Source organism: Carassius gibelio, chromosome A16, assembly GCF_023724105.1.
Source record: "Carassius gibelio isolate Cgi1373 ecotype wild population from Czech Republic chromosome A16, carGib1.2-hapl.c, whole genome shotgun sequence".
NCBI lineage: Eukaryota > Metazoa > Chordata > Actinopteri > Cypriniformes > Cyprinidae > Carassius > Carassius gibelio.
Window position 1 is genome coordinate 28294621 of NC_068386.1, and position 25630 is coordinate 28320250.

At 38.8% G+C, this 25630-nt stretch overlaps 1 protein-coding gene across 1 annotated transcript in view; it reads right to left on the reverse strand.

The window, feature by feature from the left end:
- LOC128030124 (uncharacterized) overlaps positions 1-22581 on the reverse strand; it is a 411878-nt gene extending 389297 nt beyond the window's left edge. The window contains exon 1 of the mRNA XM_052617624.1: positions 21655-22581. Within this exon, the coding sequence (XP_052473584.1) occupies positions 21670-22533 (864 nt within the window). The 5' untranslated portion in view covers positions 22534-22581 and the 3' untranslated portion in view covers positions 21655-21669. The remainder of the gene's footprint in view (positions 1-21654) is intronic.
- Between the last annotated feature and the right edge of the window lie 3049 nt (positions 22582-25630).

Genomic DNA, 25630 nt, shown 5'->3' on the forward strand with positions numbered 1-25630 from the left:
GTGGTCTTCTGTTCCGCCCTGGGGGGGCTTCATGTTATTGTTTGTTTTTTGTTTTGTGTGTTCACTCCTGTCCCTGTTCCCCTCGGTTAGTCTGGACCTCCGTCCTTCCCCCTGAACCTCCTCCGGTCCTCCTCCCTCTTGGTCTCCCTGTGTTGTGTTTTCATTTTGGTACCTGTTCCCCATGTTTTTCTTTTCTGGTCCTCCGTCCCTCGCCCTAAGCCTCCACCTGTCCACCTCCCTCCTGGTCTCTGTTTTGTGTTTATCGTGGAGCGTCTGGGAGCCGCTCCGTAGAGGGGGGGTACTGTCACAGTGTCTGGGTTGTGTTCCCTGGGTTTCCACTAGGTGTCCTCCATTCCCTCGGTGTCTGTCACCTTATCACTTCCTGTTCCCTTATTTGGTCACCTTCCTCCTTGTTTTAGTTAATTGATTGTTCCCCACCTGTCTCCAGTTCCCCCATTAGCCTTCTGTGTATTTATACCCGGTCTGTCTGAGTCTGTGTCACGGAGTCCTTGTCTTATGTGTGATACTTTCCTGAGTCTGCTCTTGCCGTGTGTTCTTATTTTTGTTTGTTATGTTTATTGGATATCCTGGTTTTGACCCTACCTGGACTGTTTACCCCTTTTGGATTGCCCCTCAATAAACCTCTTACCTCCATTTGGATCTCTCCCGTGTTTCTTGTATCACCGAACGTGACAGATGCATTGATAAGTTTATTTAGCTCTTCCTATCCTATAGTTGTAAAACACTGCAGTTTATCTTTGGGTGTGATGAATGAAACTGAAGTATTAGACACTGTAGAATCTACATTTGTCATTGTATTTCTGATTTCATCTAGAATATCAGTGAAGACATTCATAAAGTCATCACTATTAAACGTTGATGGAATATTTTTTTGGAATACTTTTTGATTTTATTTCAGTTTTTTTATTTTATTTTATGACTTCATTGTGACCAAAACAGTGAACCATCAGTGCTTTGAGTAATAGTTTGACCACATGTATAGCCCGGTCATCAGAAGACAAAGTCTCTTCAGCAAAATTACTCAAACTTTCTCTTTGTGTTCATGAACACAACAACATAGGACACTACCTCACTACCTCACTAGATATTCACACCTTACACGGCCCACACAGCCGTTCCCCATACAGATAGCTTAACCTCTGTCCATACTTGTGTAACCCAGTAGAATATAATTATTCATTTTATGTTTTTATTTAGTTCTAATCCAGATCTAAAATGTGAATTAACCCCTTACTAGTAACCCCCCTTTTTTGGCATGGAGACAGAAATTACATACCCAAAATAAAAAGGTTTCTGCTCATGATTCTTTCTGACTAGATACATAATCAACCTTTGTTCACAAAGCTGACACTTTAAAGTTTACTGTTCAGGAATCAGAATCACTCAGACTGTTATGATAATAGAGATATATAAGCTCAAACATAAAAACAAAAATCAAAATATTAAAAACATATTTTTTAAATGTATTAAAAAAAAATGTTGATGTAGGATATGAGTTTGAAACCACAGTGTAGCTAAGGCCACAAGTCTTCCAAAACTTCATAAAAATTTCATAATCGAGTCTGTAAAACTGTGAATTTTGTTAAATATTTTCTAAGGCCATGTCATGTGTGTTTTTAGAGAAGGCTAATCAGATTGATTTATGGCCCTTGTCATCCCTGTAAGATCTCACATGTAAAAACTCTCCTGTGTATTTTGTATGTGTGTTTAGCTGTGAAAACTGCCTGATTCATTATTCTATTATTCTCACCAAACGAGTCTTTCACACCTCCGCCAGGTACGACACATTATCCACATTACTCTTTTATCATTATTCTTTTGTTTTTATTCCACCTTTATTAGCCTTTATTGTGGTTTTTCAGGCTTTACAAAGACACAAAGCAGCGATCTCACTTCAGTCTCTGTTTGCATTTAGTCCTTATTTATCAAAAGTCTTACTATAAAAATACAACAAAACATTTTCTTACGACCTTACGTGAATTATTGTGACAGAAATGCATTATGAAGAAGAAATGCACCTGCTATTAGTAGCATTGTAGCTAACGTTAGCATCAAGCTACATCAGACAATTTATGAAATTATTAGTACACTTTTACTCAAAACTCACTTTAAACCCCGATCGAGTGTTTATAATAACTTCCTTTAGCGATCAGGGGTGGTATTTGGTCGTTTACTGTTGTAAAAATATGTTATTTGTAGCCTTTTTCATCGCTGCACAAGTTAGCATTTCCGATGTACATTTTTTTTATATATTTTATAAAATGCCCCAGATCTCAAGAAAATCTCATACCAAGCTTTACTATCGTAATCGCGGGTTTATTATTCGGATATTTCGTGTGTACAGAGGTGTTTCAGTGTTGTTGTGAGCAGATATGAACCAGGAAGTGTTCACGAACCATGTGACACGATCTGACACTGTCCGGTTTTGGGACTGTCAGATTGACAAGCCGAAGGTCCAATCAGAGTCTTTCTGGGTCACAGCTCGAGTACACAGAAGCAAACACACAGAGACGGCACTGGGAGAGGCTATTTATCATCAGATCGCATAAATCAGTGGAAAATATGAAGAAATATGAAGTAAACATCAGTAAATATATCCATATATCTCTTCAGATATGCATCTTTGGTCCATAAATCCTTATTGACGCTGTTCAGTGAGTCTATGTGAACACAAATAAACCGCTGCTGACGTGACTGAATATGAATGAGTGGTGAATTTCTATTCAAAATGTGGCATAATACGGATTTATTATTTTGCACTCCTGACATAAATCACTAAATATCTGTCACTGCAACAGTTTTATCAAAATATTGGTCAAATATCGTAGCTTGAGTCTTTAAACTTTCAATTGATGCACAGTTTGTCCAGATGAAGACAGACAGTGATGTTTAACGTGCTCTGAAAGTGAAACAATAATAAACTGGGGCCGTCGGCGATGTTTGCAGGTAAAGGGGTTAAATAGACATCTCAATATAGTGTGTGTATAAGGTGTTTGTTCCTTTAAGAGCGTTCATGCATATTACAAGTTTGATTGTTGTGTACATGTGGAAAACGTGGCATTAACCATCAGGTTAGGTTTATCTCATTTTATTGGTTTAATGTGAGTTAATTCCCGCCCTCGCAAGTGTTTTGTGTCATTTCAGTGGTTGTTGTAGAGAGACGAGAGTGAAGTTAGTCAAGTGCGGGAAGAGAGAAGGAGAGAGTTGTGAATGTAAGAGATGCGTTTGCGGTAACAGAGTGATTTGATTGATGATTTACAAGTTTAAAAAATCTTTAACTGTAATGTAGATCAGAAATGAGGCACTGACACCGAGATGAATCGCTTGTGTGTTTCTTTGAGATCGCCGCGAGTGTTTTACGGCCGGTTCCAGTGTTGTTAGTCTGCCGTGTCAGGCGCAAATAGACTGTTTGGCTGACGAGCGAAAGAGAGGACGAGGATCGGCGCGAGGCCGGCTTCAGGATTCGCAGCGCGCTGTATTGTCTCACATGGAATTTGAGGTAACTTTATCTGTTTTATTTGTTTTGTGCTCAGGAGAGTGAAGGGGCCATTTGTCAGTTTTCCGGCCACCACGAACACGAGCCACATCTCAGGCCTGCAACGGGGTGGGTTGTGTGAACAACTACTATATGTGGGCCCACAGCAGTATATATTGGTTAATTTAGTATTATTCAGTGCACTGAAAATATGTATATGTATACGTTTTATAACCTGTGAGTTATTGTATGCCTTCATCCTATTGAGTTCATTGGTTCAACCTATACTGTGTATATTTGACCTAGAGATTAATTTCAGTAGGTCTGGCATCTGAGATATTGCCCTACAGGGGTTTATTTGTGTCAGATTTAAATGAAGTATGATTGTGTAAACAATTCACATTCTGAAATTTATTGTTTGAGCCAGTCAACATTTGATATTTCTATTCTAATTAAATCATCTATTTGTTTTGTACTTCTAACAGTGTTATTATTTCAGAAGGGTTTGTTGAATTCATCAGTTAACAGGAGTAGGGATTTATTTTGAGTAAATCTACAAAAAGAAAAGTATTTATTTCAGTGACATCAGAGGGGCCTTGTAATACAACATCTCTTAGGCACTAGTTTATTGAACCTGGTGCTGTCCCTTACTAAACCTTTAGAAAAGGGGGTAGGGGATGCTACATAATTTGGGGGCTCGTCCGGGATCTCCCTCTGCAAGTCATGAAATAGTTTGCTGAAAAAAGAAGAAAAAAAAGAGAAGAAATTAAGCTCAACACATCACTGTAACATCATAATTAACGGAAAAGTGCATAAAGTATCAACATGTCTCTAACAAAAGACCCCAGTCTCCAAGCAGAGTTGGCCAACTGGTGCAAAGATGCTAGCATTGATGAGACTCATGCTTTAATGCTGTTAAACGTACCTGTTCACACAGAAGTGGCCGAAATTGAAGAGGTGATGGAAGCAGTAAAAGCCCTAGGGAGAGTTCGTGTCAGAGACACGAGAGAAGGACCTACCTCACCTTCTCTGTTGGTGTTGTGTGAGTGCAGACAAGCCATTGATCACACACACCTTCCTCCAGAAGTGTTACCTGGAGAGAGAAAAGAGCCATGGACAATCATAGCCGCCCAACCAAGGGAATCCGTAACTGACACTGTTCCTGATTGAAGAAGGTAAATCACTCAGTGATGTACAAACACTGTTTACTCACCGCAGCACAGCTGACAGTTCTCCTGAGTCCATCATACGCGCCATGGGTGAGGTCCTGGAAAAAACTGTAAGGCAACCCAGTGACGCCAATGCATACCGACGCCTTCGCACGTTTTCTGCCATAGTTCCAACCCCCCCAGGAGAGGAGAATCTGGAGACGTGGATTGAACAAGCGAGACTTATGATAACTGAGTGTGATTGCTCTGGAAAAGAAAAACGACGACGGATTGTAGAAAGCCTGAAGGGGCCTGCATTGGAGATCATAAGGGCAGTCCGGTTTTCTAATCCTGAGGCTAGTGCAATTCAGTACTTGGAAGCATTAGAGAGCACATTCGGATCATCTGAGTCTGGTGAGGACTTGTACTTCAAGTTTCGTCTTATGCGCCAGAGCGCTGGAGAGACGCTCTCTGAATTCCTGAGGATAGAGAAGATACTCAGCAAAGTAGTAGAACGTGATGGGTTGCCTTCAGGACTCGTGGATAAAGTACGAATTGAACAGCTTATTCGAGGGGCAGTGAACTCGGACATGATGTTGCTCCAACTGCGACTAAGAGAGAGAAAGAACCACCCTCCTTCTTTTCTGAGTCTGCTGAAGGAGAGACGTGAGGCAGAGGAGAGTGAGGCATCTCGATACCGAATGTCTGCTAAAGCCAAAGCCATACATTACTATGAAGATGAAAGAGCCAGCACCTCTGTCATCCAAGAGCTCCGGGCCGAGATTCAAGAGTAAAGAACCCAGATATGTGGAGGTGAGTCCAAAACAGTGTCTACTTCATCCCTTGTAATTAAACCTAAAGAAAAGCAGATAAAGCAGAATGAAAAAAATGACAATGCTGAAGTCCAAGAGTTACGAAAACAGGTCCAAAATCTGCAGCAGCAGTTGGTCATGAAGAATGTTAGCTCTACTCAACTCTCACCTCAGGTTCCAGACATGCGGCCAAAACCCTCCACTTCTTCCACACCCCTGAAATTAAAGTCATCAAGAACAAGAGAGGATTACTTTTGTTACAGATGTGGAGAGGACGGACATATTGCAAAGAAATGTCAAGCTCCACCAAACTCCGATCAAGTCATTCAGAAGCTGATTTGTTCTTTGTGGTAAGCAAAGAAAGAGAAGTATGAGACCGATGACAAAAGCAGAAAGGCCCATGATCAAGTCTGTTTCTCCAAAAAGAGTCACACGGACATGAAGAAGTTCAGCAGTCTTCCCAAAGGACTAGTTGGACCGGCATCAACCGTGGAAGTGAAGCTTAATGGACAGGTATGTCAAGCCCTGTTAGACACTGGATCACAGGTGACGATCGTGTTTGACAGCTGGTTTTCCAGAAATCTTCCAGATGTGCCCATCCACCCCCTGTCTAGATTGTCAATATGGGGGCTCAGTTCAACTAGTTACCCATGTAAGGGGTATATAGTGTGGAAAATTTTAATTAATAAGATTTTAATCAATCAAGAATAATCAATGTGAATCTAGCCATTTTTGTTGCTAGTTGTTTTTCCATTATAATCCTATAGGTAAAAGATAGAAAGGAATATGCTTACGTGCTGGAATGTACAGAACTGATGAGAAACATGTGGTCAGACATACAGAAAGGGCCTTTCTTTATACCAAAACAAGTAGGGGCCTCTCCTCTCTAGGGAGGTATTAAAATTGCAAGCATAAGGAAAGTCTGACCATTTGGAAACGCCCTGTATAGGGTATATAATGAGATGCAACCTAGAATTCGGGAGATCTCCTTGCAAGGAACTCTCGGCTTTGTTTTGCTTAAAATAAAGTATTTTCTTCTGAGAGAAAAATCCCTGACTGAGTTTGATTCTTCGGAGAACCGGCAAAAGACACCACAGATTTGGCACCCCAGATGGGACTGGACAAGAGTAGCAGAGTGGACAGCCGCTTTTGAGCTGACCGATGATCAACACAACCGGGTGGCCACCATTAAATAAGGTAAGCATTTTTGCTTATAAAATTTGTTTGTGTTGGTTGAGGTCAGTTCTGAGTGGTAAGGACACTTAAAATCTACTCTTCCGAATTTAGAAAAATAATAGGATATCTAAATTGAAAAAGGGGGGTAACACTTTACTTGAAGGGGTGTGCATAAGACTAACATGACACCTTCATAATCATGCTATGACACATGTCATGAATATCAAGGAGTTTTTATGCATGTTTATGACTACTGTCATTAAGTGTCATTCGCTCAATTATGACATTTTTAATGCAAAGATGACATTGTTTGAAATGTCTTTGTTATGACACCTTGACATAAACCAATACATCATAATGTGTCGGTGTCTTTGTCATGACAACTTGACATTACCAAGACAACGCAACTTGTCAGTGTCCTGGTAATGACAACTTGACATTACCAAGAAAACATAAATCTGTTATAAAATATGACATAGCAGATTAATTATCAAATTTAAGAAACTACTTAGCTTTATGGGTTAACAGTACATTAAACTGTCATGTGGTTGGTTTTGACTGTCATGAGGCCGGCATTATAATTGTGTCATGAATTTATGACCAGTTTTTTTTTTTTTTCACTGGTACACATTGAATTTGTCATTAAATGTCATTAAGTGTTAATAATCTGTCATATAGTTTTATAACGGTGTCATGAATATATTTCTTGACCTCAAGTAAAGTGGTACACATTGAATTTGTCATTAAATGTCATTAAGTGTTAATAATCTGTCATATAGTTTTATAACGGTGTCATGAATATATTAACATGGTGTCATGAATAAATTTCATGTCATAAACATGCATAAAAACTCCTTCATATTCATGACATGTGTCATAGCATGATTATGAAGGTGTCATGTTAGTCTTATGCACACCCCTTCAAGTAAAGTGTTACCCCTTGATTTAAAACAAAGATGGTGTAGGCAGAAAGACATTGTATGCAATGGTCTGTGTTTATTGGAGAGCTGGGCCTAGGAAGGACAGTGATAAACGGAGAAGCAGATTAGTTAAGGAATCGCGAGGTAAAGCCCCACGGATACCGCTTTGAGAAAGTATAAAGTGAAAATTCTCAAAGGTCAGAATAGGTGGGCCCTTAAGGACGCTCTAGGAAGAGCGAGCTCTAGGTAGAGCTGTGTTTTGTTGTGTGGATGTAACTGTGTCCGGACGAATGAATGTGTGAACGATGATGAATGTATGAACAAATAAATTCCGTATTGGGTGGGTAAGGGTTGAGCACCGTTCATGGACCGTCACTTCGGTGTGACCTGGTCTAGAATTGGACTCGACCCAGATCCACTTGAGAGGGATGAATGTATGATGAGCCTTGATAATAAAAGGATCAGTGAAAGAGAGAGTAGAGCTGACAGGTCACTCAAGAGGAGTGTAGAGTACTCTGTATTTATGTACATTTTAATGTAAGTATCTGTGTGACTGGCTGTGTTTGTGTGAGAAAATCGATTCTATATCTGGTGGAACCAGAGGTGCTCTCCCCTCCTGGACCATCACTTGAGAGTGATTAGGTTACAGGGACGGGTGGGGCTGGTGTTGAGAAAGGATAAGTGCAGAAGCCCTAAAACAATAAAGTTAACTGTATGAAGGTTGTTTTAGAGAAAAATAAATAAAATGTTCCAAGAAATGGACTAATATAGAGATGACAGATATGGTGGAATGTAGAAATAATAATAAATTAATTAAAATAAGATATGCATTTATTATTTAATAACTTATATTAATAGATGAATGTAAAAGATGCACGTGCTTAAAACTCTATATCTAATATGTGAAGACATCTAAAATTTGTATCTTGTTATCCCTGGGACACAGTATGAAAGTTAATCCATTACAGAGTTTCAGAGATTGGGCTTGTGTAAATGTAAAAAATAAAAGAAATAACTTGTGCAATGTGGAATGAGAGCAAGATTGGGTGACAAAGGTAATAGACATTTTGATTCAAAAGCCATAGGCATTTTACAATAGGAAGGGAACTAGTTGCTTAAAGAATTAAATGTAATTATTTTATTTACAATAATAGGAATTATTTTATGTTGGTTAGGAAACATTAATTCACCAATAACAGATTATTCTGAATCATGTATGCAAATATAGAAGAAAAATGATGATTGAAGTCTTTATTTTACCATATGCCTGTCTGACTGTTATAAAAGAAGGTTTATTTGGTTTTATTGCAGTATACTTAGATAATAAAGGTAGCTGATTTCTGCATTCTGCAAAGAAGAAAAAATGCTTGCTATTTTCCTGCAATGAAGAACTTGCTTAACTAACAAAGAATAAGAGAACTGCTGTTATCAACCAGATGATTTTGTTTTTATTAAGGGACCATTGAAAGAGGAGGTTGAAAAGTGAAAATTAGAAATATAGCTGACTGCTCAGAAACAATTTGGTCAGAAGTTACATAGGTACATTTGATTAATGCAGTCTCTGAGTGTTCAAATTTCAGATGACTTCTGGTACAGTGCCTTGACAAAGGAAAGCAATGAACTGGAGAAATGGCAAAGCAGCAAACACAGCTGCAGAGAGAAGGAAAGGGAGGGGCTGATGGACGTTATAACCTCATGAAAGAGAAGAACACTTTTCAGAATGGAGAAAGACTGAAATTAAAGCAGGAAAAGGTGAATCTTTCACTTGAGACTTTTCCTGAGGGTGAAAAGAACATTATGAAATGCAAAACTCTGGCAGAAAGCAATCAGAAGCCAGACTGAGAAGAAGCAGAGAAACAACGGAGACCGTACGCCACAACATCAGGTCTTTGAGTGCCATCACATACTGATGACCCAGTACAACAGCCCAGGCTGATGATGTCACCAGAAGGACTTCCATCCCTTCTGTGCACAGGTGCTGCATTTTCAATGAACACTATAGAGACTACTTCAAATGTTAATTATTTTATTTCATTATCTTGTTTACTATGTTTTAATCTTGATTATTCACTGGTCTCACAGCACTTCCTTAAATTCTGTGTTTTAACTAACTCTCTCAATCTGCTTTTCAATAGGTTCCAGTCCAGCCTCATGTCTTAAAGAAAAAATAATTTTGACAGACAGAAGTGAGTACTTGACTCACCAATCAGATAAACATGGAGCTGGATTTGGCATAGTAAGGCTGTTTCATTAACCAACTAGGGGAAATGCATAACTGAATACTTTTACAACAATGCTGAGCGCTTTGGGAAAAGAGAATAAATGAATAAATAAAAAAGGGTATCTTGATGAACAATAGAAAAAATATATATGGTTGACAAAATAGAAATATTGGTCACTCTATTTTGTAATTTTCTAAGGTAAAACTGAACTAAAATAATAATGAATAAAAAATTATTCCAAAGATCCAAAATCATGTAATCACATATACTGTCATCACTGGGGATAACAAGATGGAAATGTTGATGGCCATGGATCCAAGATTTACAGAGATCTCCAATCCTCTTCTCATGAGCAATAACAAAAAAGTATTTGACTAAACTTTAAATTAGACAAACACATGACATTTGAGAAATTATAATTGGCTCTCTCAAATGCCCAATGCCTAGACCTAATATTCTAAACAAATTCATCTATGAGATTTTGAAAAAAGGAAGTAAAGAAAGAAAATAAAAGTTTTTGGCAAAAAAGGGGAGTGAAAGTGTGTGAAAAAGTATGAATGATGGTGTTGTATGGCATGAAAGAGAGTGTCTGATGAGACACTGAGGCAATTCAATCAATTTGCCCAAACAGCTGTATACAAACTTGAATGTGGGCCCACAGGGCAAACTTATGCCCAGAAAAATAATGACCATGGATGAAGTTTCCTGGTCAGTACCTAGGTCTTTGTTGTGGCAGAAAGAAAAACAGTGCCACACATGCGCAAGCGTATAACATGGGAAGGCAAAGCAGAGCAATGCAAGCTTGCTCTGTCCACCCCACATCTAACTTTCTTTTCAGTATATCATGATGGAGCTGATTGTGTCAAAAGGATGAAATATTGTCTTTCTAAATGTTAAAATAAAGTGGGTTGAGTGTTTTCCAGGTCAAAAGACCTATGCTACTGAGCAAGATAGGAAATTATCCAGTGATATAGTGGAACTCAGTTTACAAAACAAAGAGATAACTAAATAAGCAAATTGTTGAGAATAAAATTGAAAGGAATTAAAAAATAGTAAAGACAGCACTGGAATTGTGAAAACTCAAAAAGGGGCCAAGACAGCCCTCAACCATTTACAGGTGACAGCAGTTCTAGTAAGGCCAAGGAATGCTTCGCTCCATCAAAGAGAACCAGTGAGGGTGCAGTTATGATCTCAAGGGAGAGCCTTGCATTAATCAGCAAAACGGTTACAGAGTGACACCTGAGTTCACATCTCTAACCTTAAAATATGCCAACCAGATTCAACAACTCCACACAGCATGAAGTGAGGGATGAAGGGCGTGATAGTAACGACCCACCCTTGCCAATGAGGGAAAGACCCTTGCACCGACTCGCAAAGAGTCTCCCTGGTGAAGATGGAATGAGAGTGATGGGACTGCTACTGAGATCAAAATACTTGGGAACAGATATGAGCCAACCAGTGGCGGTTCTACATTGAAATACACCCTGGGCGAGACCCCTTTTGAGCGCCCCCCCCCCCACACACACACAAAAAATAGCAAACAAAGTTCTGCACAAACAGCAATATTTTATTATAACAACTGTTTTCATATGATGTGATATCATTGCATGCATGTTTCCAATTTGCCATTCCTGCACTTCCTCTTGGAAAACAATTTGCAGCAGAAGCAAAAGAGGCTGTTGTTCTTAATTGAAGAAATCAACCAACTTCTTGCCATCTTTTCACCACTTACTAATGTCTTCTTAAAATATTAGTGGTGGCAACTTCTCACATTACTCTCATTCCTACGGAAAACAAAGCCAGGTGGCACTTTACTTGGTCCTCTGTGAACCAGCTCAGTCCGAATCCTGTCAGTCAGATGTGAGGGCCAGTGGGGCTCAGTGGGGGTTCAGCTCCAGGCATTTCTATCAAACAGCATATTGGCATATTACTCAAAACACATAGCAGTGAAAAAACACAGTCCTACTCATAAATTATCAGAAATATTAAAATTACATTAAATTGCAGTTGTCTTGTAGCCCACACACACACACGATATGCACACCTGAAAGCTCATGCTGGGTAGAAGTAGAGGCAAAGAGGTCTTCATCCTCAATATCAGATATTTGTGGAGACATATGTGTAGCGGAGGAGGTGGTTGGCTCATCCTGACCAGTGGCAGAGGATGCTCCAAAATATTTTAGAAGTGCCCATGAAATTGCAATTTAACTGCATTTGAAATCAAAAGACCATAGGATAATGTTTTATAAAGCTAAAACAGCCTAGGGTCAAATTGACTCAAAACATAATAGAAGGGTTACATAAACATGCTCTTACACACTAAATGTCTGTCATTACACGCTATATCCTCCTAGACCCGAAAAAAAACAACATTTATTTATTTCATTTTTTCCCCCCATGTCATCACATTGTTTAGAGCATAGAAACAAATAGTAAAAAAAAAAATACATCGAAAAATTATATTTTATTCACGTTATGCTATGGTCACTGGGACTCAGTTGTTTAAAAAATAAAATGACTTTAAATTATATGTATAGGCAAAAACAAAAACTTTTTGGGTTTCAGGATATTTTTCAACCAAAATTTGTATATCAATCTAACTTTTCATGGAGGTGCCATTAGGTTACTGCCTCAAATTATACGCATGACACACTTTTAGTTATGACTTGTAAAACTATACTTAGGAAACTATACTTAGCATACTGAGTAGCAAATAAAATGCCATTGGTTATTTACAGGGCCTAATGTTAAACCAACTGATGGAAATGATAACTGAACTTTTAACAGTTTTATTGCAAAGCGCAATATTATAAATTAGATCTCGTGATTGAGTTGAAACCAAATTATTGTTGTATAAGCATAGCAAGCATCATAGCAAAAAGGCTAACAAAGAGTTATACCCACCACCAATTAACATTAGCCCTTCATTCATGAAATGGATATTGTAATCATACAGAGACAATAGTTGCATACCTTTATCTTTGCTCGTTTCTCCTCTTCTTCTTTTCTTTTTTTTTTCGAAATTGGGCACCTGGCTTTGACCTTTTCTTCTCCATCTCTGTTTATTTGGCACTCGACATCAACAGATTTCCCATCCCCCCAACTGTCACTCAGGACCAGAAGTCAGGACTAAACCAATTCACCTTGATGACCGCATAATCGTTTTGTATTACCTAGTTTCATTTGCAGGAACTATAGGCCTGTATTATAACATTATGAATGAAATGTGCGTTATTTGGAAGAAAGTCGAGGTGTGTGACTGACTTTAGCCTATTATTAATTATATTACTAGTGTGGATCCCCCGTCCCCGTCCACCCCCGCCCTGTCCGTTCCATTTGAGAGAGACCCAGAGGTGAAATGTCGCACGCGCCTCTAGCCCCACTCCCTTACACTTCTCTCACAACACAAAGCTTCAGTGGATATTTTCAGCAAGCAGGGGCGCCAGCAGCTGCAGGGAGCGCCAATTTGCCAATTCCACACACAGTGAAATTATATAAATGACGAAAAACCGCTTCGCGACACAGAGGATTTTTTGTTTATCTACTCGTGCTGCCGCCCCCAATGTGTCCTGAAAAAATGACGCCCGGGCGGCAGCCCGGTTCGCCTGTGCCTAAAACCGCTACTGGAGCCAACAAATAGAAAAGAAAAAGTCGAAAGAGAATGTCAAGTAATGGTAGATGAAGAATTTGAAGGTTATGAGAAGGGAAATATGGATGTAGGAAGGATAGAAGGGAGAATAGAGCAATTCAGCTGGAGTTCCTGGCACTTCATTTTGGTGCATCTACATCTGTAAAATACAGTTTCTGTGCCATTCTCTGACATAAGGACATTCTGTGTATACCAAAGGTTAAAATGTCCACTTAAAGAAATTTCAGTCTGGTAATTTTCTTCTAGGTGGGGGAAGTCAATCCAAAGGTCTTGTGATCATGAATACTATAATGGGTTTACATGTGATGGTCATGCTGTGCATCTCTTTGATCATCAATCTTGATTGCTTGCCCCAAATTTGACAATCTGTTTTCCAAATTGAAATTGTCAATGATTGTTCTAATGGTGTTAATGTTAAGAAAGAGTGAAATATGTGTTTGGTTAGCTTGCTTCAGACTTGTGGTGCTAGGAATGGATTTACTAAATCCTCTGGTCTTAAGCCTCTCTGTGGAATTTGGCGCCTCATGTTTCAACCATGCTCCTGATCAAATCTTTAATTTGTCTGGTTCGGATCTGATACACTACACCTCCCTCTAAAAGACAATTTTGGCAAAAGCCATTTCCCTTTTGCAGCTGCCCTTAATCTTTTTCCAGAACACCTTCCCAATTTTTACTTAACATTAAATCATTTGTCAACATTTACTCCTAGATATTTTACCCCATCCCTTTTCTAGGACAGATTTGCTTTATTCAACATCAAGAAGATCAAGCTCTTTCTTTTGCAATAAGCTGCGCAACTCCTTGTTCAAGCTCTTGTTCTGTCCAGGCTGGACTATTGCAATGCTCTCTTGGCAGGTCTTCTAGCCAGTTCTATCAAACCTTTACAATTAATCCAGAACGCAGCAGCAAGATTAATTTTTAATGAGCTGTAAATAATGCATGTCACACCAATAGCTGCTCAAATAAAATTCAAGGCATTGATGTTTGCCTTAAAAACCACCATTGGCTCTACACCCCTTTACCTGAATTCATTACTTTGGACTTATTTTACTTGCTATGTGTACTGCTTGAAGCTAATTGAAACTTGTTATAGCACTTTTATATCATTGCTCTTTTGTTGATTTTGATTGCTTCCATTGTCCTCAAGTCTTTCACTTCGGTCATATAATGTTGCTAAAAAGAACATTGTTTTGTGCTTTTGGTATAATGAAATGTGTTTGTGGTTTAAGGTAAAAAAAAAAATTATTTTTTAATTGGCCAAATGCCTCAAGTGTGTTACGTAAATGTTACACCCCCCACATCACACTTCTGTGATGTCGTCTCCAAGCACGGCCAGACAAAAACATTAAAATCCATTACAAACGAGGCATTTGTTGCATCCAGTGGGGATTGGAAGCAATTACTGATTATAATGACTAATACTGTCCTTTTACGCATTGCGTTGCATAACACGCAACGTAACCATAAAACCATTTCTGCATTTGTGATCGGAGAAACAACAAACAACAAGCCTACTCTACACTGCTTAAAATTTGTGTTTGAATCATCAGTGGCAAACTATTTAAATATGTAAACATACTGTAACAGGGTGAAGAATCACATGACAGGGCAAGAAATACAGTAAAGGCCCCTGAGGTTGGCTTTATTGTCACAAATAGTGAAACAAAAGTGCAGGAGTGCTCGTCGGCTGGTGCGGGTGGTGTCCCAAGTGCGGTGTGTCCATGGCATGGCATGATCGGTCACAGGCTTTCTGAAAGGAACAACCATAAGAGAACATTAGCATTCAGTCTTCTGGAGTGATCGCTCACTTGTGTGTAGGTGGCGCTTGATTATTGACAGCCGCGACCGATCAGCCCGTGACGAGGTTCCCAGGTGTTCCTCGTGTTTCCAGGGTGACGCATCACAATACTTAGTCTGTGAATGGCTGCAATGAATTAAAGTACTAAAATATGATTAAATATGATATTCGGTGCAAAACAAATTTGCTTTATTGGGAAAGGATAATTCTACTCCAGACACAAGCAAACATTTACTCATTTAGCTGACAATTTTATCCAAAGCAACTTACAAGTAGGAGAGCATACAATATACACTGGATCTGGCGCGACGTGACACGTCACCTGCCTAATTCATGAGTTCTTTTTTCATATTGCATGTTCACATCAATTGAATCCGGTGTAGATGCCCCGTTGGATCAAATTTTACACCCAAACTGTCAAATAAGAAAACTGAAATCACAGCGCAATGGGAGATTTGGAGCTCATGACAGATACACCCAAGCGTTGATTCGCCTTGTGATTGGCTGAATGTTAGTTCACTCAAAAAAAAATAAATAAATAAATAAATAAATGAAAAAGTCAGAGAACACTGTTTGAACCAGTGAACACTGGGATATGACCCCCTTCCCCCATGGCTGTTATGCCCCTGTTAGTGGGTGTTCATCCACACTCTGCATACCATATTCAGTATCACTGCCTTTGGCCGAAATGCTATTCATACAACTGGCAACAGGGTGAGTGCAATACGGCTGTTGTAACGTTCTTGACTAGCTAGAAGACAAAACATTCTAGATCCAGGGAGGACACATCTAAGAGATTGTATATTTTTAAGTATTTTCTGATGCTGCTTCCTTAGGACTCTTTTATTGGCGTTAAGAATAAATTGCATGGCTCCTAATGTTTTCATTCTTCTGTTTGTCATAGGTCACTGACCTAAAGGGCTCAGATAATAGATACATGTTTTGTTTGTTTCAGAGGGTGGAACAACTTGTCTGCCACAGCCTAGTGACTCACTGCTGATGTGGTCTTAAGCAATTAAGACAAATACTAAAATCATGCCTCACTGCATTGTTTAAATAGTTATGCTCTTTTGCTCAAAGCCATTCTGCACATTATTAGAAATTATCTTTAACACAATTAAAACTGCATTTAGATTGCACATTAGAATACACAGTTAGACAAAACATATTGTGGCATTCTCAAACTGAAACTATAATATAATTTATAATAGAGGACCACAGATATATTGGTAATATGAATGACCTGGAAATTATTTTATTTTGACTTTTGTTTACTACATTTTAAAGATGAGTTCCAGTTTCAATTCCAGTACAGCTGTCTTGAAATTATTTATTTTACAAACACATTATAACACACTTATTATAAAAACTGCATGTGATGTGATTGAATTTACATCACAAACATTAAGTTGTCTAAGATAAACCATATGTTCAAAGAGTAAGGCTAATAAATATTTTACAAAAAAGTTTATATTTGACGGATAAAGCTCCACTATGGAAAAAAAAATCTTTATTACGTTGATACATAAAAAAAGCATGTTCAAATTCAAATACCTTATCCCAGTTCACTAGGATAACACCTCGGTCTACCCTGGATGCGACTGTTGTTGCGCCACAACAGCTAAAGTCTGTCTACACTGGACACAACAAAGTGATTGTTGAAAATAATTGAAATTTGTGTCAATATGTCTTTGAGCACAGCAGCAGTTTTTGTCAGGGATTTGTCACTTTGCATTCAGTGTAGAGAGCATCACTGATTATGAGTTCTATAGTATTTTGTCATGCCACGCTGTAAGCCTTTAATATTACATTTATTGCTAATTGTACTTAATCATTTTTTATCTGTAATTGAAGAAATTCAACAGCTATGAAGAAATATATAAGGAAAATCAAACTTAGAACTAATCTCTGTGCTATTTCACAGTTGTAAAAGGGTTTCCAAAAGTGTAATTTTAAATTGTAAATGGTATCTCTTCCAAAATGTATCATGAAGTAACAGGCAGATTCAGTAATGAGTAAATAGTCATCAAGTGCTTTCTTACCTTATCCACTAACATACTTAAGGACGTAGTATATCTTTTCATTTTGAATGTTCTTCTGACTTGATCAGTGTTTCAAAAAGGAGATCTTCCAGTTACTGTACTTCAATTGATCCCCACCGAAGGTTCAGGAACCATTATTCTATTTGCACTTAAAGAGGCTACCAGCACCTTTACAAACTCTACTGTACTTTAATTCAAGGATGTGGTCACAGCTTCTTTTATGGGATACATTTTTGGATGTTTTTCCACTCTTCTTGTATGGCCTTCTCTTGATCGTATACCTGCATTTTAACTTGAGCTGCATTAAGACCCACTGCTTCCAAATCCTGTATCTAGCTCTGTTTTCCCCAAAAAAGAACACTGTTGTCACCATTATGTTCTGTTAGTTACATTGTCATGGACTTTTAGCTTGTTTTACATCACCTTCCATTAATCAGCACACCTTTTCACCTTTTAGTTTGTTATCTCTGTGTGTTTAAAGGGGGGGTGAAATGCTAGTTTTCACTCAGTATCCTGTTAATCTTGAGTACCTATAGAGTAGTACTGCATCACCTTTATTTATATAGTGCTTTAAACAAAATACATTGCGTCAAAGCACTGAACAACATTCATTTGGAAAACAGTGTCTCAATAATGCAAAATGATAGTTAAAGGCAGTTCATCATTGAATTCAGTTATGTCATCTCTGTTCAGTTGAAATAGTGTCTGTTTTTATTTGCAATCAAGTCAATGATATCGCTGTAGATGAAGTGACCCCAACTAAGCAAGCCAGAGGCGACAGCGGCAAGGAACCGAAACTCCATCGGTGACAGAATGGAGAAAAAAACCTTGGGAGAAACCAGGCTCAGTTGGGGGGTCAGTTCTCCTCTGACCAGACGAAAACCAGTAGTTCAATTCCAGGCTGCAGCAAAGTCAGATTGTGCAGAAGAATCATCCGTTTCCTGTGGTCTTGTCCTGGTGCTCCTCTGAGACAAGGTCTTTACAGGGGATCTGTATCTGGGGCTCTAGTTGTCTTGGTCTCCGCTGTCTTTCATGGCAGTAGAGGTCCTTTCTAGGTGCTGATCCACCATCTGGTCTGGATACATACTGGATCCGGGTGACTGCAGTGACCCTCTGATCTGGACACAGACTGGATCTCATGGCCACGGTGACCTCGGAACAAGAGAGAAACAGACAAATATTAGCGTAGATGCCATTCTTCTAATGATGTAGAAAGTACGATGTTATGTGAAGTGTTTCCGGTTCCGGTTTACCTAATTAATGCAGCCTAAAAATCCTTTAACGGATTTGGATATTAAAAGCATATTAGTATGTTATGTGCATGCCAGGTTAAAGAGATGGGTCTTTAATCTAGATTTAAACTGCAAGAGTGTGTCTGCCTCCCGAACAATGTTAGGTAGGTTATTCCAGAGTTAAGGCGCCAAATAGGAAAAGGATCTGCCGCCCGCAGTTGATTTTGATATTCTAGGTATTATCAAATTGCCTGAGTTTTGAGAACGTAGAGGAGTATAATGTAAAAGGAGCTCATTCAAATACTGAGGTGCTAAACCATTCAGGGCTTTATAAGTAATAAGCAATATTTTAAAATCTATACGATGTTTGATAGGGAGCCAGTGCAGTGTGGACAGGACCGGGCTAATATGGTCATACTTCCTGGTTCTAGTAAGAACTCTTGCTGCTGCATTTTGGACTAGCTGTAGTTTGTTTACCAAGCGTGCAGAACAACCACCCAATAAAGCATTACAATAGTCTAACCTTGAAGTCATAAATGCATGGATTAACATTTCTGCATTTGACATTGAGAGCATAGGCCGTAATTTAGATATATTTTTGAGATGGAAAAATGCAGTTTTACAAATGCTAGAAACGTGGCTTTCTAAGGAAAGATTGCGATCAAGTAGCACACCTAGGTTCCTAACTGATGACGAAGAATTTACAGAGCAACCATCAAGTCTTAGACAGTGTTCTAGTTTATTATAAGCAGAGTTTTTAGGCCCTATGATTAACACCTCTGTTTTTTTCTGAATTTAGCAGTAAGAAATTACTTGTCATCCAATTTTTTATATTGACTATGCATTCCATTCGTTTTTCAAATTGGTGTGTTTCACCAGGCTGCGAGGAAATATAGAGCTGCGTATCATCAGCATAACAGTGAAAACTAACACCATGTTTCCTGATGATATCTCCCAAGGGTAACATATAAAGCGTGAAGAGTAGCGGCCCTAGTACTGAGTCTTGAGGTACTCCATACTGCACTTGTGATCGATATGATACATCTTCATTCACTGCTACGAACTGATGGCGGTCATATAAGTACGATTTAAACCATGCTAATGCACTTCCACTGATGCCAACAAAGTGTTCAAGGCTATGCAAAAGAATGTTGTGGTCAATTGTGTCAAACGCAGCACTAAGATCCAATAAAACTAATAGAGAGATACACCCACGATCAGATGATAAGAGCAGATCATTTGTAACTCTAAGGAGAGCAGTCTCAGTACTATGATACGGTCTAAATCCTGACTGGAAATCCTCACATATACCATTATTCTCTAAGAAGGAATATAATTGTGAGGATACCACCTTTTCTAGTATCTTGGACAGAAAAGGGAGATTCGAGATTGGTCTATAATTAACAAGTTCTCTGGGGTCAAGTTGTGGCTTTTTTATGAGAGGCTTAATAACAGCCAGTTTGAAGGTTTTGGGGACATATCCTAATGACAATGAGGAATTAATAATAGTCAGAAGAGGACCTATGACTTCTGGAAGCACCTCTTTTAGGAGCTTAGATGGTATAGGGTCTAACATACATGTTGTTGGTTTAGATGATTTAACAAGTTTATACAATTCTTCCTCTCCTATAGTAGAGAATGAGTGGAACTGTTCCTCAGGGGGTCTATAGTGCACTGTCTGATATGATACGGTAGCTGACGGCTGAATGGTTGCAATTTTATCTCTAATAGTATCGATTTTAGAAGTAAAGTAGTTCATAAAGTCATTACTGTTGTGGTGTTGGGAAATGTCAACACTTGTTGAGGCTTTATTTTTCGTTAATTTAGCCACTGTATTGAATAAATACCTGGGGTTATGTTTGTTTTCTTCTAAAAGAGAAGAAAAGTAATCAGATCTAGCAGTTTTTAATGCTTTTCTATAGGATATGCTACTTTCCCGCCAAGCAATACGAAATACCTCTAGTTTTGTTTTCCTCCAGCTGCGCTCCATTTTTCGGGCTGCTCTCTTTAGGGTGCGAGTATGCTCATTATACCATGGTGTCAAACTGTTTTCCTTAACCTTCCTTAAGCGTAAAGGAGCAACTGTATTTAAAGTGCTAGAAAAGAGAGAGTCCATAGTTTCTGTTACATCATCAAGTTGTTCTGAGGTTTTGGATATGCTAAGGAATTCGGATACATCAGGAAGATAACTTAAAAAGCAGTCTTTTGTGGTAGAAGTGATGGTTCTTCGATACTTGTAACAAGAAGTAGAATTTACAATTTTGGCTATATGAAGTTTACACAGAACTAAATAATGATCTGAGATATCATCACTTGGCTGAATAATTTCAACACTATCAACATCAATTCCATGTGACAGTATGAAATCTAGAGTATGATTTCGACAATGAGTGGGTCCTGAAACATGTTGTCTAACACCAATAGAGTTCAGAATGTCTATAAATGCTGATCCCAATGCATCTTTTTCATTATCGACATGGATATTAAAATCACCAACTATTAAGACTTTATCTGCAGCCAGAACTAACTCGGATGTAAAATCACCAAACTCTTTAATAAAGTCTGTATGGTGCCCTGGTGGCCTGTATACAGTAGCCAGTACAAACATAACAGGGGATTTATCATTAACATTGGTTTCTCTGGATAATGTTATATGAAGCACCATTACTTCAAACGAGTTATACTTGAAGCCTGACCTCTGAGAAATCCTGTAAACGTTGTTATAAATTGAAGCAACTCCTCCCCCTTTTAGACGCGGCTCGTGTTTATAACAATAATCTTGGGGGTTGGACTCATTTAAAATAATGTAATCATCAGGTTTTAGCCAAGTTTCTGTCAAACAGAGCACATCTATATTATGATCAGTTATCATATTATTTACAAAAAGTGTTTTCGTAGAAATGGATCTGATATTCAATAAGCCAATCTTTATCATTTGTTTATCCATATTGCATTTGTTTTTTATTTGTTGAACCTCAATTAAATTTTAACCTTAACTTGGTTTGGACGTTTTTTGTATTTTCTAGTTCGGGGAACAGACACAGTCTCTATAGTGTGATATCTAGGTGAAAGAGTCTCTATGTGCTGAGAATTAACTGACCTCTGTGACGGAAGGCAGCTAGCAGACGGTCGGTTTAGCCAGTCTGTCTGCTTCCTGACCTGGGCCCCAGTTAGTCAAGTATAAACACTAAGACTATGTGCCATATTTCTAGACAGAAGAGCAGCACCACCCCAGGAGGGATGAAGACCATCTCTTTTAAACAGGTCAGGTCTGCCCCAAAAGCTCGTCCAATTGTCTATGAAACCTATGTTATTCTGTGGGCACCACTTAGACATCCAGCCATTGAGTGATGACAATCTGCTATGCATCTCGTCACCACGGTAAGCAGGCAGGGGACCAGAGCATATTACAGTGTCTGACATCGTGCTTGCAAGTTCACACACCTCTTTAAAGTTATTTTTAGTGATCTCCGACTGGCGAAGTCGAACATCATTAGCGCCGGCATGAATAACAATCTTACTGTATTTACGCTTAGCATTAGCCAGCACTTTTAAATTTGCCAGGATGTCAGGCGCTCTGGCTCCCGGTAAACATTTGACTATGGTGGCTGGTGTCTCTATATTCACGTTCCGTACAATAGAATCACCAATAACTAGAGCACTTTCATCAGGTTTCTCAGTGGGTGCATCACTGAGTGGGGAGAACCTGTTTAATGTTTGCATCGGAACAGAAGAGCGGTGTTTTGACCCACGACTACGCTGCCTCACCGTCACCCAGTTGCCCTGCTGCAGGGGCTCTGCTGGAACCGGACAATGTACAGGAATCCCTGAGCTAGACGCATCCAAAGCCATATCTAGAGCCCTAACATTCTTACTGTCCTCAATTAAAGTTTGGATGCGTGTCTCTAATTCTGAAATCTTCTCTGTCAGCCTAACTATTTCCCTGCATTTATCACATGTGAATCCCTCATCAGCGACCGAGATAGATAAACTGTACATGTGGCAAGAGGTGCAAATAACAATTGTAGGAGAAGCCATTACTCACCGTGCTTGATGAAATATTCTTACTGCGGTTGTTTGATGAACTTGTGGAGAACTGCAGTGTGAGAGAGGAGAGGAGAGGAGAAAAGAAAACGCTAATGCATCCTTCATAACTCCAAAAAGTCTTTATTAGGGCCCGAGCACCGAGGTGCGAGGACCCTCTTGTATCTGCTTTGTTTATTAGGATTATTAGGGCCCGAGCACCGAAGGTGTGAGGACCCTATTGTATCTGCTTCATTTATTAGGGCCCGAGCACTGATGGTGCGAGGACCCTCTTGGAATTGCTCCGTTTATTAGGGCCCGAGCACCGATGGTTTGAGGACCCTCTTGGAATTGCTCCGTTTATTATTAGGGCCCGAGCACCGATGGTGTGAGGACCCTATTGTATCTGCTCTGTTTATTAGGGCCTGAGCACCGAGGTGCGAGGACCCTCTTGTATCTGCTTTGTTTATTATTAGGGCCCGAGCCAATGGGCGCAGGGCCCTATTGTTCCCCTAAGGATTATTCTTATTATTATTAGGGCTCAAGCCCGAAGGGGCGAAGAGCCCTATTGTTCTTCTAAGGATTATTCTTATTATTAGGGCCCGAGCCAATGGGTGCAGGGCCCTATTGTTCCCCTAAGGATTCTTCTTCTTATTATTATTAGGGCCCGAGCCAATGGGCGCAGGGCCCTATTGTTCCCCTAAGGATTATTCTTCTTATTATTATTTTTATTTTTTATGAACCTTCCGGGGGTTTTTGGGGGCCTTAACATACTCAAAAACTCTTGAAAATTGGCACACACATTGGAACCTGCGGCCATCAGGACGCCACAGAGGCTGGGACCCGGGCGTGGCACAGGGGCTCTACAGCGCCTCCTGGAACACAGTCAGAAACCTTGAACCATAGCTCACACACACTTGCATGTATTTATATGAAACTCAGTACACTTATAGATCTCATTGAGCTGAACAACTTTTGCACTTTAGCCTATGTCATAGGCTCCGCCCAACAGGAAGTCAGCTATTCAGGGCTGTTTAAAAAAAGCATGCTCTAGAATTTGAAATACTCCTCTGAGGACTTTCAACCGTTTGCTTCGAAACTCGGTGAACATGATCTCAAGACATTGGGGATGAAAAATTGCGAGGGGATTTTTGATATCTCGAAGGGTTTGCCCGTGGCGTGGCGTTGAATTTAGGGCAAAAAATTAGAAACAGGAAATGCCTAATAACATCCACATACATTACCTGAGTTTGATCAAACTTCATCGGTTTGTTCGAAGTATGATACCGATCGTATATATGTGACTATTAAGAGTCAATGTTATAGCGCCACCAACTGGCAGCAGGAAATTGAGTCATTTTCAAAATGCTTTGAATTCAGCATCTTATTTTTACTCGATTTGCTTCAAACTTCATCAGAATAATGACAAAGCATGGCCGATATAAACCTGTCGTGGGAATATTGATATCTTATATATTGTTGCCATGGCAACGTGTCAAACGTGAATATTCTGTTATGGTGATTTTGAGGCAGATAACAACCTCAGATTTACATGAAACTCAAAACACATATCAGTATTATTGATAGCTGGACAATGGAAAAAGCTTTTACAAGGGTGTGGAAGAGGCACTCTATAGCGCCATCTTTTGTCAAAAGTGGGGGGGTTAGTTTTAGCTACAGACACCAAACTCGTTACGTATATTGTTCTTATCAAGACGGACAACTTTCTAATTCACAGTTTTCAGCTACGACCAACAGGAAGTCGGCTATTTTGATTTGAATATGGATTTTTGAAAAAAAAATTGAGCTGTGATTTAATCCATACTTCTCAGAGGAAAAGTTCACTATACTCACCAAACTTTATCTACATGTTGCAAAAACATTGAGGAACTTAAATTGCAAACGGATTTTGGTTAGCTTGAACGGTTTTGTCGTGGTGATTTTTTGAAATGACAGTCAAAAAAGGAATCATTAACTGTCTTGTATCTTTAAATTGCAGCTTCCAAACACTTAAAAGCATTTTCTCATACAGAGATCAAATCATTCTGAGGAAATATGCATAGTTTCATGACTTTACGACACTGTATGATTAAAAGAAAATTAAAAAACTGTCAGACATCTCATCTCACTCTGTCCCTCTGTTTGAGGAATGTATGTGTGCTTACTGAGTGTGTGTGTGTGTGAGTGGGGGATGGGCATGAGCTGAGTGGCAGACAGACAGGGAGAGAGAGAGGGACTTAAACATCTCTTTAATCACCAGAAAAAAAATATTATTTTAAATTGTTTTTTTTTTTTGTTTTGTTTTTTGCTAATTGTGCTGTTTTCATTACAGCTTAAGAAATCTCTTAGGCCGTATCCTTTTCTGACAGTTTCATTGATTTAAAAAAAATTCTAAAAATACTTATTTGTGCTGCAAATAATCATTTCGGTCCCACTTTATATTAGGTGGCCTTAACTACTATGTACTTACATAAAAAAATAAGTACAATGTATTGTGGATTGTGTTCATATTGTATTGTAAAACACTTTTGCTGCTATTGAGGTGGGATAGGGGTAAGGTTAGGGAGAGGGTTGGAGGTATGGGTAAGTTTAAAGGTGGGTTAAGGTGTAAAGTATGGGTCAACAGTGTATTTATAAATGCAATTACAGAAATTAAATACAGATGTAATTACATGTAGTTTTTTTTTTTTAATATAAGTACAATGTAAAAACATGTATGTACACAATAAGTACATTGTACTAAATTATTAATTAAAATGTAAGTACATAGTAGTTAAGGCCACTTAATATAAAGTGGGTCCATAATTTCAAACTCATTTGATACTGACCTCTGACACCCTGTGATTGACATTAATCTGAATTGATATAATCTCATGGATGTAACAGTAAAACTGTTCAGCTCACAGATGACGACCAAGCTGTGATGCAAGCAGAGCTATTTCACAAATGCTTATAGGTCAATAAATTTATAACAAAACACTTTTAATTACTTAAGGATTTGGTAACAAATTAAAATAATGTCTCATTTTTTAATATTAGTAAATGCCTACCACAAAGTCTCTTGGTAGGAAATCCGAATCCCAACAGGAAGTCGGTTATTTAGAATTTTCTC